The 12,944-nt window shown below is 43.6% G+C and overlaps 1 protein-coding gene across 1 annotated transcript in view; it reads left to right on the top strand.

Annotated features, from left to right (window-relative positions):
- PARD6G (par-6 family cell polarity regulator gamma) overlaps positions 1-12,944 on the top strand; it is a 106,368-nt gene that overhangs the window by 30,035 nt on the left and 63,389 nt on the right. Inside the window, exon 2 of the mRNA XM_060122086.1 lies at positions 6,210-6,432. Coding sequence (XP_059978069.1) covers positions 6,210-6,432 — 223 coding nt within the window. The remainder of the gene's footprint in view (positions 1-6,209; positions 6,433-12,944) is intronic.

The raw sequence follows: 12,944 nt of genomic DNA on the forward strand, positions 1-12,944 counted from the left end.
TGGTTCTCATTATAAACAAATATGCATTATTTATGTGTATTGGATGTGTTCCAATCCATAGCAGTTATTATCCTTATAGATGATAAATGCACAAATGTCCCATCTTCAGCTGTCGGGAGATCATTCAAACTAGTTCCTGAGTCCTTTTGATATGACCCTAACAGTCTTTGATAATTCCTTGCTTCTTAGAAGGATGAGATTCACGGGGTCATATAAAGTTTTTGACTCATATCTAGAATTAGCCATTTTGACAAGGAACCCTAGATCTTTTTTTTTTTTAATTTGTGTTAAAATGCACAGAACAGGGACTTCCCTGGTGGCGCAGTGGTTGAGTGTCTGCCTGCCAATGCAGGGGACACGGGTTTGAGCCCTGGTCCGGGAAGATCCCACATGCCACGGAGCAACTAAGCCCATGAGCCCGGGTGCCACAACTACTGAAGCCCGCACGCCTAGAGCCCATGCTCTGCAGCAAGAGAAGCAACCGCAATGAGAAGTCCTCGCACCACGATGAAGCGTCTCCCCCCCACTCGCCGCAGCTAGAGAAAGCCTGCGTGCAGCAATGAAGACCCAACGCAGCCAAAACTAACTAAATAAATAAACAAATAAATAAATAAATTTTAAAAATACACAGAATATAAAATTTGCCATCTTAATCATTTTTACATTTAGTGATATTAAATACATTCACATTATTGTGCAGCCATCACCATTCATCCCCGTAACTCTTTTTATCTTATAAAATTGAAACTCTATACCCATTAAACAATAACTAACCATTTTCCCCTCCTCCTAAGCGCATGGCTACCACCATGGGACTTTCTATGATTCTGACGACTCTGAGTACCTCATATAGTGGAGTCCTACAGTATCGTCCTTTATGGCTGACTTATTTCATCGAGCATAGTGTCCTCAAGGCCCCATGCTGTAGCAGATGCCAGAATTTTCCTCTTTAAGGCTGAATAACATTTTGCTTAGGAATTCTGTATATATTCTGAATACAGTGGACCCTCAGTGTCCACAGGTTCTGCATCCCTGGATTCAACCAACTGTGGATAGAAAATATTCAGAATAAAAGTTACAGAAATTTTCAAAAAGTAAAACTTGAATTTGGCGTGCACTGGCCACTATTTACATTGTATTAACAACTATTTACCTAGTGTTTACATTGTATTAGGTATTATATGTCATCTAGAGTTGATTTAAAGTGTGGGGGTGGGGCATGTGCGTAGGTTATATGCATACAGTGTGGCATTTTATAAGGGACTTGGGCTTCTTAGGATTCTGCTGATACAGAGGTACGACTGTATTTATCACTGTTTAAAGCCTTTTTACTCTGTGGATACTGTCCTTTGATGCACAGAATTTAGTTTTTAAGAAGTCCAATGTCTATGTTTTTAATTCTGTTACCTGTGCCTTTGGTGTCATATCGAGAACTCATTATCAAACCTCATGGACTGAAACTTTTGCCCTATGTTTTTGTCTAAGAATTTTATAGTTTTAGGCCTTACATTTAGGTCATGGATCCATTTCGAGTTAATCTTTGTAATGATGTTAGGTAAGGGTCCAATTTTACTATGACAAAACTATTTTATTTTTTAAAAATATTGGCATGTGGTACTAATTTTATATTTTTACTTCCCTGTTCTATCAGATCAGACAGGTTGCCTCTAAATGAAGGAATTAGCCGGCACAATTCGTTGTCGTATAATTCTTGGTATAGTTACCAGAAATTGAAAAAGTGAATGGCTCTAATGACTGGGCAATAAATCTTCCAAGTCAAGTATTTTCCAATTCTTTGTTTTCAAAAGACTTGAAAGTGGTCCTAATTGAATTGTCAGCGAATAGTTTGTCTGAAATAATTCTAATGATAGGCTGCTCTGTGGTTACTTCTGGCCCAAAACTTGGCGAGACTCACAGGGCTGAGCATCTTTGTGCCTATCTCCTGCTTCATGTGAAAAGGCTTCTCAGTGCCAACACCACAACAACAAGAAACAGCAGATGAATCGATGCTACCCTTGCCTCATTTAGCAATAAATACTTTCTGTTAAAAGATTTTTTAAATGTTTACTTTGGAAGGCTAATAATTATTTGTCAAGTTTTATAAATGTGTTCAACTTGATTTAATAATTGTAATGACTCAATCTAGAAACTTTTTTACTGTAAAAATCTATTTTTGTTTATTTTATATTACTTGATTTATAAATGTGATAAAATACACATACATAAAGTTTACCGTCTCAGCCATTTTTTATTGTACACTTTAGTAGTGTTAATTACATTCACATTGTTGTGCATCCACTCCAGAACATTTTCCATTTTTCAAAACTAAAACTCTACACCCATTAGAAACAACTTGGAAATACTTTTCACAAAGAGAGCCTTATGGCCTTGGGGAAAATGTTTAATTTCAATTTATCTAACTTTGTTGTAGAGAAGAGTGATAGGGTAATCAAGCATAAATTATGAGGATAAAATATCGGGGTTAAATTCTCTTGGAGCAGTGTAATGGAAACGAGATCAAAGAGAAAAAGGAACCTTGTTGAATTTCTTTCTTTTTTTTTTTTTTGGCTGCGTTGGGTCTTCGTTGCGGTGCATGGGCTTCCTTTTCTCTAGTGGTGAGCAGGGGTTTCTCATCCTTGTTGAATTTCTGATTGTTATAAAAGAGCTTGTTCATTCTATTTTAAAATGCGTGACAGTAGTATCAAATCACTATGGCATTTAGAGTTCACTGACTATATTTAAAAGATCATATGATAAAATATTTTTAAATGAAATATTTACAGCATGCTGGAAATTATATCCTTTGCAACTATTTATTTTTATTATGAAGAATTTAGATGCCAACTTAAAAGTATATTATCCTCTTCATAGTGGTAGGTTTTCCAAAATTCTTGAGGGGATATGTGACATTTGGAGACCACTGCATTAGGGTAGAGGGATCCCTATGAAATGCCTGAACCAACAGTGAATTTCACTGGAGACTCACCACCCCTTTAAGGTGTTTAGCATCTCACTGGACTGTGTTCCCACGGCAGGACTCACGAAAGGGTGACCGCAGAGCTTCACCTATTATCCGATAATCAGACCCATAAAATGGCTCACTCCATTAACAATTTCAAATGAAGTTCAATACTTACTAAGGAAAGTTTTAAGAAAAACTTGCCTTAAATGTGCCTGACCTAGGTTAGGAAGTAAGTTACAGAACTGTATCAAAAGTCCAGCTTTAAAAAAAAAAAAAAAAAAAAGTCCAGCTTTCCCTCCCAGCACCCTGGTTACTTAAAGGACCCAGATCCACGGAGTAAAAGACAGAATGGGAGAAAATGTTTACAAAGCATGTATCTGATAAAGAATTATATGCATATATGTGTGTGTGTGTGTGTGTGTGTGTGTGTGTGTGTGTGTATAGAGAGAGAGAGAGAGAGAGGGAGAGAGAGAGAGAGGGGGAGAGAGAGAGAGAGAGGGAGGGAGAGAGAGAGAGGGAGGGAGAGAGGAAGCACAGTGGAAGCACAGTGGTGGTTGCCAGGGTCTGGGGGGCAGGGAGATGTGTAGTTATTGCTTGACGGGTATAGGCTTTCAGTTTTACAAGATAAAGAGTTACGGCGGATGGACGGTGGTGATGGTTGTAAAACAGTGTGAATGTACTTAATGCCACGGAACTGTACACTTAAGAATGGTTAAGAGGGTGAATGTTATGTATATTTTGCCACAATAAAAGAAAGTGTGAAAAAAATGCTTTTATCATTTCACACCTCTCTTTGCCCAACTGTGGAACTCATTCAGCATATAAAGCATATTCAACATATAGTTGGACTGACAAAGCCAGCCTCTTTATCCAACAGAAATCAGACTTTCTGTCAGGAAAAAGCCAGAACTCATTTGCACTTCAAATTAACATGTACTTTGAGGAAAATTATTAAAAGAACTGAGAAACAAATGAAACTTCATCTGAAATTAATTACCAAGTGCAGTTAGGACTAAAACATTGCAGAACTGACTTATTTAATGCATGCTGTTCCTCATTACTTAAGTTGCAGGATGCGGCATAAGTCTAGCGTGAGGGAGAAGAATGAGAGTTCCCTGGTGTCCTTTGGATGAAAGTGAGTGTGTTGTGTCCAGTTTGGGGGAATATTCAACTGGGAATTATATATAAAAGTCAAAAATACCCGGTTTCATTAGACATGATGAAGCTCTTCTTGTGTATTTAGTGAATAAGGCATAGACTGATGAAAACTAATTGCTCTGGAAGTCAGCATGTGTGAGATATATGAGACTGGAAGGATGGTGGTTGACCGCTGTTGAAATAAACATTCGTGATGTGACTGGATAACTGATGATGAAGAATCCCATTAACCTTGTGTTGTCTGCTCGTCTCTTGTGTCTGGAAGTTTTGCCGGCCGGGGTGTCTCCCCTGTGTGTAAAGCGTGGGGTGCGCCCTGCTCACTGTGAGCCTGCTCTTGTGAGCGCTTGGAGAAAATACTGAGAAGGAGAATGGGGCTTGTCTTTTAAGTAAAGGGGAGAGGGACCCCGTCTCAAGGGGAGGCATCTCTGGCAGCAGCAGGGGATGAAGGAGAGTGCTCCCCTGGGCCCTGGCTTGCGGAGCCAGGCTTCAGTTTGGATTAGCCATTGAAGGTGGTTTTCCCAAACTTGAAGTTTTTCGTTCCTGGGGCAGTGCAGGATGGGTGTTGTCCTTTGCTTTTTAAAAGGGAAATGGGATCTGAGGCTCTGTTTCTAAAAGATCTGTGGAGGTTGAGGTCTGAAGACTAACCCTTTAAACCTGTGGTTTTGTCTGTGTGCTTTGCAGACCAGCACCATCAGCTTCTCCTGGGAACTTGTTAAAATGCACATTCCTGGGCTGCATTCCAAATCAGGCAATTCCAGAACTCTGGGGTCCTCCAGGTGACTCTGATGCCTCCCCAAAGTTCAGAACCACTCACACCTGTATGGTTTGAGTCGCATTGCCCTTGAGTAGTTGGCATAATGTCTAGATGATGTAACTATTAGTTTGTGTAAACATTAGACATTTCATTTTTGCGTATTTTGGAACCAATATAATTAGTTGTCAATTATGTACAAGGGCACAGAATCTGTCCTGCCTGATGAATAAAGGTCCCTTTGGCAAGTGCGGGACAACAGCATGTCCTAAGCCAGCAGCCCCAGGCCAAACAAACAGGCGGTGTCCTGAGATCGCGGGACGGTCCGGCCATGGGAGCTGACCCAGGGTCCTCTCCTGAGATCGCGGGACAGTCCGGCCATGGGAGCTGACCCAGGGTCCTCTCCTGAGATCGCGGGACAGTCCGGCCATGGGAGCTGACCCAGGGTCCTCTCCTGAGATCGCGGGACAGTCGGCCATGGGAGCTGACCCAGGGTCCTCTCCTGAGATCGCGGGACAGTCGGCCCATGGGAGCTGACCCAGGGTCCTCTCCTGAGATCGTGGGACAGTCGGCCATGGGAGCTGACCCAGGGTCCTCTCCTGAGATCACTGGACAGTCCGGCCATGGGAGCTGACCCAGGGTCCTCTCCTGAAATCGCGGGACAGTCGGCCTATGGGAGCTGACCCAGGGTCCTCCCCTGGCAGGTGGCCTGGAGGTCTGCAGGCAACTCTGTGGGCATCTGAGCCAGAGCCAGGGGCTGACAGGAAGGAGGTGGGCCCTGCATGTTTCCTACAACAGGAGAGTGAATAGCATCTCTTTTGAAAAGACCTGCTCTGTCCTTTTGGCCAGTCCAGAACCCATGCTCCTGCCCCAGAGATTTGTGAAGCATCTGATCCTTTTGAAGTGCAGCCGTTTGGTCTTTTTAAAAATGCAAATCATATCAAGTCGTTTCCTTCCTTAATATTACAATTGTTCCAGGACTTCCCATTGCCCTTAGGAAAGAGTGCAGAAGTTGCAGCTGGCCTTTGCTTCCCTCCCACCTTTGAGTGTGTCTAAGGCTGCCCCGGGCTTGTGCTGTTGCCTGGGCCTGGAGATGCGCCCCAGCGTCCTCAGAGGAGGTGAGGGTTCCCCACAAACTGAGCTCCAGCGCCTGTCCTGCACTCAAGCGAGCCGGTCCCTCCCCTCAGGGCTCGCATAGCCCCAAGGACTGGGGTGCCGTTCGCAGCTGTGTCCCAGGCCTCCTGGAGGCCCTGTAAGTGCTCCTTTGTCAGGCGAACGAGCCACAGCGCTGCTGCCCTTTCCCTGCTGTCCGCGGACCCGCTGTCTATTTCGTTGTAGTTTGGAGCCGAGTTCCGAAGGTTCTCCTTGGACCGACAAAAGCCTGGAAAGTTCGAAGACTTCTACAAGCTGGTTGTGCACACCCATCACATCTCCAACACCGAGGTGACCATCGGCTACGCGGACGTGCATGGCGACCTGCTGCCCATCAACAACGATGACAACTTCTGCAAAGCGGTCTCCAGCGCAAACCCCCTGCTCAGGGTCTTCATCCAGAAACGAGGTACCGAGGAGGCTGAGCTCGTGCTCTTGCTTGGCACTCGTTTAAGAAATAAATACAGTTTTCTATTTTGTCTGTAATTTCAGAACCATGTTATTCTGCTTTCTAGCCTTTGGTGGGAGACTAAAGAAATTAACATCTGTTTGGTCGACGTTAATTTCTTAGAAAGGCTTAACAATATTTAAGCTGCATTTTCCACCTGAAATCGTGTTGACTTATGATTTGTAAATACCGAGGAAAAATAATCTCGATATTTTCAGTATTTTAACTGGATGCATTAGCCAGTAACCCAAGAGTGAAACTTAAGGTTGTTAGTATATGTTTTCCACTGTCTTCTTAGGGTTGAAAAAAATGTTAGCTTTAGATTATAACTTTAGTTAACTTTTAGCTCTGAAGGCCTAGCTTTGCTGTAAGTAAGAACAATACCATTTTATGTGAGAATAAGTCACTAACACAGATTAACGGCTGAAAGGTGGGGCACCCTGCTGTGGAGTCACTTCTCAGAGCTGCGTGTTAGATTTGTTTCATTGTCTCTGAACTTGGGAGAACCCTAACATTCTACATAACGTACTGAAGAAAAGAGCCACCTGCAGGCGAGGCCTGAGGTTAAAGAAAGAGGCACCTTATGATTGCCCTGGTCACGACCGTCCCTCCTTCCCTGAGCAGACCTCTGTGCCCGCAGCAAGTGCTGACCACCCCGGGGGAGCAGCATGGCGGTGGGGACACCGTACTCGCCGTTGTGGACTTCCGGCGTAGCGCAGGAGAGAGAACGGTCTTAGCCTCTGGGGCAGTGGGGCAGCTTCACGGACACTAGAAGCCGCAGCACAGCGTGCTGGTTGGGGCGCCCTCCAGGCTGCGGGAGCCGGAGCCAGGCTTGGTAAGCGTGAGACTGCAGGAGGCCGAAGTGCGGGCCCAGGTGCCTGGCTCTCTCTCCTCCGCCCGAGTCCCGCCCTTTGCATGACGGCGTTCGAAGCGTGCTCGCCCGCCAAGCCGTCCCGAGGTTGGGAGGCCGCACATGCCGAGTGCTCAGAGCGTGCTGGCCGGCAGCCCGTGCTCTGAACACTGGCTGCTGCTGTCCTCTCGTCTGTGGAGTTGGAAGGGAGTGTGTGGCAGGGAACGGCAGGGGATCTGCTGACCTCACTTCGGGCTGGTTCCCTGGCACTAGATCAGAAAGCTGTGCGTCTGCAGCCCTGGTTTAGCCTGGGTGTCCTGCTGATGGTACCGAAAGTCAACACAGCTGTCACTTCCTCACGGTGGCCTGGGGGAACTGGCTTTCGCTCTCCTGTGGAGCGGCTGGGGCCGCAGGGAGCCTGCCGCTCCTCACGTCGTTTGGGTGCCTCTTCTCGTCCGTCCACCCTCTCGGCGAGGCCTGGTCTCAATTGGCCTGTGTCCCCCCCCCGCCCCCATCCCCTTGTCTCTATTCTGCTCTCTCTGTGTTGTATCATCAGTTGCTCCCAGGGCTGGCGCGTGGTCCAGATCCCACGTACACAGCTGTGCCCTGGCCATCCCAGGTCGCGGCGTTGTCTCACAGGGTGCGGAAGGGTGAGTAGTGGGTGTGAAGCCCTGTGAGTGACGGATGTGCACGCGGGCTCTGCCACCTGTGTAGGCAGCAGGCGTCTCTGTACTGCTGCGTTGGGAGCACCGCCACAGGCACTCGTGCCCTTTGTGAGGGCAGCCCTAGGGACACTTGGCGGCCTGTGCTGTCGAGTCACCGAAGCTCAGGTGAGGCGGGAAGCCGCAGGCGGGGATGTACCAGCTTCCGCGGGTCGCTCGGATGGCTTTGCTGCTCAGCTTGCTGGCTCAGGCCCTGCCCCCTGTCTTTATTATTTTCTTTTTCTCTTTCCCTTGGCCTCAGAGGAACAGCCCAGAGTTTAACTAGCTGCCTTAGGGTTTCTAGCCGTCCTGTGTTGTAAGGGTGCAGGCTTCGCCTCCAGCCCCTGCCTTTCTCTGTTAGGTGACGGCAGGGAGCCGCATTCATACCCTGCCCCCAGCACTTTCTCGCTGGCTCTACGACCCCTCACCCTAATGTTCTCATCTGTACAGGGGGAGAACCTACCTCAGGTTATTGTCAGGCTTCGAGAGGAAAATGTTCCTGATGGTCCCAAAGCCTGGCCCCTCGCTCCATCACTGGGGAGACTGGGGCTCTCCTCTCACTCTCCTCAATGGAGTCCAACTGTAAAGACTGCATCCCAGGGGGAGAGGCGAGGGCAGTTGTGTTTCTGTGGACGGCGGCAAGCAGGAGTCATCCTGGCGTCCTGCGTGTTCAGGAAGGACTCGCTAACCGTGTGAGAGGGGCTGTCTGTCACGGGTGGGGCAGAGATGAGGTTCCTCTGGAGGTGACACTCAAGTCCCATGTCCTTTTCCTACAGCGTGGGTCCTGAGATTTGGGTCACAGTAATGCCATTCTCATGATCTTACTGTAACCACACCTGGTCTGTAGTTTACTTAATAACTTTCTGTACATTGATGTGTATTGTAAGAGGAAATTGTTTGACCATCACAAATGAAGAGTCATTCTTCTAATAGATGTTGAAATAGACCCACAGTGATGTTTAGGAAAATGAATTTGTTTGCCACTTACTAATCCCCTCCCCAAACCACACAAAGACACCACAGTAAAACTACAGACCAACACCCCTTATGAATATAGATGTAAAAACCCCTCAGCAAAATACTAGGATATGGAACACATGTTTCCGTGGTGGATGAATAGATAAACAGAATGTGGTATATACATCCAATGAGATATTATTCAGCCATAAAAAGGAACAAAGTACTAAAGGGTCCAGACTGCAGTATGGATGGGAAAGAATGCCAAGTGGATGAAACAGCCATGGGTTATAGGATTCCATTTATGATCTGTCCTCACCCTGTGCAGATTCTGTGTTTGTGAACTCAGTCCAGTTTGTTTGTAACCCAACATCAGTACGCGGGGCCCTTTCACAATCGTTTGCAGACGTGCACAGGTTGCCAACGCATGTTCCAGACGAGGCTAAGTAGGCACTGCTCTGCCTGCTTGTTTCAGCTCACGCTGTGAACAAGCGTGCTTTTCATGGTCTATTTAATGCCACATTTTCCACATTTTTGTACTGCTTTGTTTTGTGAAATTGTATTAAAATACATACAACATAAAATTTAGCATCATAGCCATTCTTAAGTGTTCAGCTCAGTGGCGTTAAATACATTCACAGCGCTGTGCAGCCGCCGCCATCCGTCCCCTTTTCATCTTGTAAAACTGAACCACTCTGACTTTTAAACAGTAACTCCCCATTTCCCCTCCCCCAAACCCGGCAACCACCACTCCGCTCTCCGTCTCTAGGATTTTGACAACTCTGAGTACCTCCTGTAAGTGAAGTCATACAAGATTTGTCCTTTTGTGCTAGCTCATGTCACTGAGCATCACGTCCTTCAGGCTCATCCATGTTGTAGCCTGTGTCACGATTTAGTCCTCCTTCCATTCTATGATGATACCACATTGTGCTTATCCACTCATCCGTTGATGAACACGTGAGTTTCATCCACATTTACGCTATCGTGAATAATGCTGCTGTGAACATGAGTGACAGATATCTCTTTGAGACCCTCTTTGAGTATAAACCCAGAAGTGGAATTTCTGGGTCACGTGGTAATTCTATTTTTGATTCTTTTTGAGGAACCCGCATGCTGTTTCCCACAGTGGCTGTTCCATTTTACGTCCCCACCAACAGTGTGTAACGGTTCCAGTTTCCCCACATCCACACCAGCACTCATTGCTTTCTGGTTTTTGGATAATAGCCATCCTGATGGGTGTGAGGTGGTAGCTCATTGTAGTTTTGATTAGTGTTTCCTTGATTACTAGTGGTGTTCAGCATCTTTTCACTTGCCTAATGGCCATTCATATGTATTCTTTGGAGAAATGTCTATTCAAGTCTTTTGCCCATTTTGTACTAGGTTGTTTGTTTTTGGTTGTTGAGTTTTAGGAGTTCTGTATTCATCTGGATATTGATCCCTCATCAGATATATTATTTGCAAACATTTTCTCCCATTCTGTGGGTTGCCTTTTACTCTGTGGATTGTGTCTTTTGATGTACAAAATTTTAAATTTTTCCCAAGGTCCAATTTGTCTAATTTTTCTTTTGTTACCTGTGCCCGTGGTCTCATATCCAAGAAATCATTGCCAAATCCAAAGTCATAAGACATTTGTCCTACGTATTCTTGTAAGAGTTTTATAGTTTTAGGTCTTCAGTGTAGGTTCTTGATCCATTTTGAGTTAATTTTTGTGTACGATGTTAGGTAAGGGTTCAACTTTATGCTTTTGCATGTGGATATCCTATTTTCCAACACCATTTGTTGAAAAGAGTGTCCTTTAAACATTTAGTGGTCCTGTCACCCTTGTAAAAAATCATTTGACTATATGTGAGCGTCTATTTCCAGGCTCTCTATTCTATCCCATCAGTCTCTATGTCTGTCTTTATCTCAGTATCACACTGTTTTGATTACTGTAGCTTTGTAGTAAGTTTTAGAATCAGGAAGTGTGAGTCCTCCAGTTTTAGTCTCTTTTTTAAGATTGTTTTGGCTACTCAGAGTCCTTTGAGATTTCATATGAATTTTAGGATGGTTTTTCTATTCCTGCAAGAAAAAAAATAGCATTGGGATTTTGATAGGGATCACTTTGAATCTGTAAGATTGTTTTGGGTAATCTTGGCATTATAACAATATTAAGTCGTCCAATCCATGAACATAGGATATATTTCCATTTATTTATGTCTTTAATTTTTTTCAGTAGTGTTTTAAGGTTTCATTGTATAAGACTTTCACCTCCTTGGTTGTTAATTTCTAAATATTTTATAAATTTTGATGCTCTTATAACTGGAATTGTTATTGTAATATCCTTTTCAGATTGTTCCTTGCTTATAAATAGAAATGCCACTGATTTTATGTGTTGACTTTGAATCTTGCTACTTTGATGAATTCATTTATTAGATCTAACAGCTTCTCTGTGGAATCTTTAGGATTTTCTGCATATAAGGTCATATCATCTGTAAACAGAGATTATTTTACTTCTTCCTTTTCAGTTTGGATGCCTTTTATTTCTTTCTGTTGCCTAATTGCTATGGCTAGACTTCCTGTGCTTTGTTGAATAGAAGTGGTGAAAGCAGGCATCTATGCCTTCTTCCTGATTTTAGAGGAAAAGCTTTCAGTCTTTCACCATTGAGTATATGTCTGCTGTGGGTTTTTCACATATAGTTTATTATCTGGAGGTAGTTTCCTTCTATTTCTGATTTTGTGAAGTGTTTTTATAATGAAAGGATGTTGAATTTTGTCAGATGCTTTTTCTGCATCATTTGAGATGATCATGTGATTTTTTTCTCCCTTCATGTTGTTGATTGATTGATTTTTGTGTTTAACCATCCTTGAATTGCAGGAAAAAATCCCACTAGGTCATGGTGTACAATCCTTTTACTTTGCTGCTGAATTCTGTATCCTAATATTTTGTTGAGTATTTTTGCATCAATGTTCATAAGGAATGTTGGTCTGTAATTTTCTTCTCTTGTGGTATCTTTGTCTGGCTTTGGCAACAGAGGTATGCTGGCCTCCTACAATGAGGTGGGAAGTGTTCACTCCTCTTCAGTTTTGGGGAAAGTTTGAGAAGGATTGGTATTAGTTCTTCTTTAAATGTTTGGTAGAATTCACCACTGAAGCCATCAGGTCCAGAGCTTTTGTTTGTTGGGAGATTTTTGGTTACTTATTCAATCTCATTACTAGTTATAGGTCTATTTAGATTTTCTGTTTCTTCTTGACTTAGTCTTGGTAGGTTTTGTATTTCTAGGAATTTGTCCATTTCATCAGGGTTATCCAATTTGTTGGTGTAAAATTGTTTATAGTACTCTCTTATAATCTTTATTTCTGTAGAAATGGTAGTAATGTCTCCACTGTCATTTCTTATTTTAGTAATTTGAGTCTTCACTCTTTTTTCTTAGTTTATCTAGCTAAAGATTTGCTGATTTTCTTGATCTTTTTGAAGAACCAACATTTAGTTTCAATGATGTGTTCTACTGTTTCTCTATACTCCATTTCTTTTATTTTTGCTCTACTCTTTCCTTCCTTCTGCTAGCTTTCAGTTTAGTTTGTTCTTATTTTTCTAGTTCCTTAAGTTGTAAGTTAGGTTGTTGATTTGAGGCTTTTCTTGGTTTTTAATGCAAACATTATAGCTATAAATTTACCCTTAGCACTACTTTTGCTGCATCCCATAAGTTTTGGTATGTTTATTTTCATTTTCATTTGTCTTTAAGTATTTTCTTTCTTCCCATGTGAGTTCCTCTTTGACCCATTGGTTGTTTAAAGGTGTGTTGTTTACTTTCCACAGTTTTGTGAATTTTCCAGTTTTCTGTTTGGTTTGTAACTTCATCCCATTGTAAACAGAGAAGATTCTTTGTATGATGTCTTTTTTAAATCTTCTGTGACTTACATTGTGGCCTAACATATGGTCTGTCCTGGAAGATGTCCCATGTGCACTTGAGAAGACTGTGTATGTG

Source organism: Lagenorhynchus albirostris, chromosome 14 (genome assembly GCF_949774975.1).
Source record: "Lagenorhynchus albirostris chromosome 14, mLagAlb1.1, whole genome shotgun sequence".
NCBI classification, from domain to species: Eukaryota; Metazoa; Chordata; class Mammalia; order Artiodactyla; family Delphinidae; genus Lagenorhynchus; species Lagenorhynchus albirostris.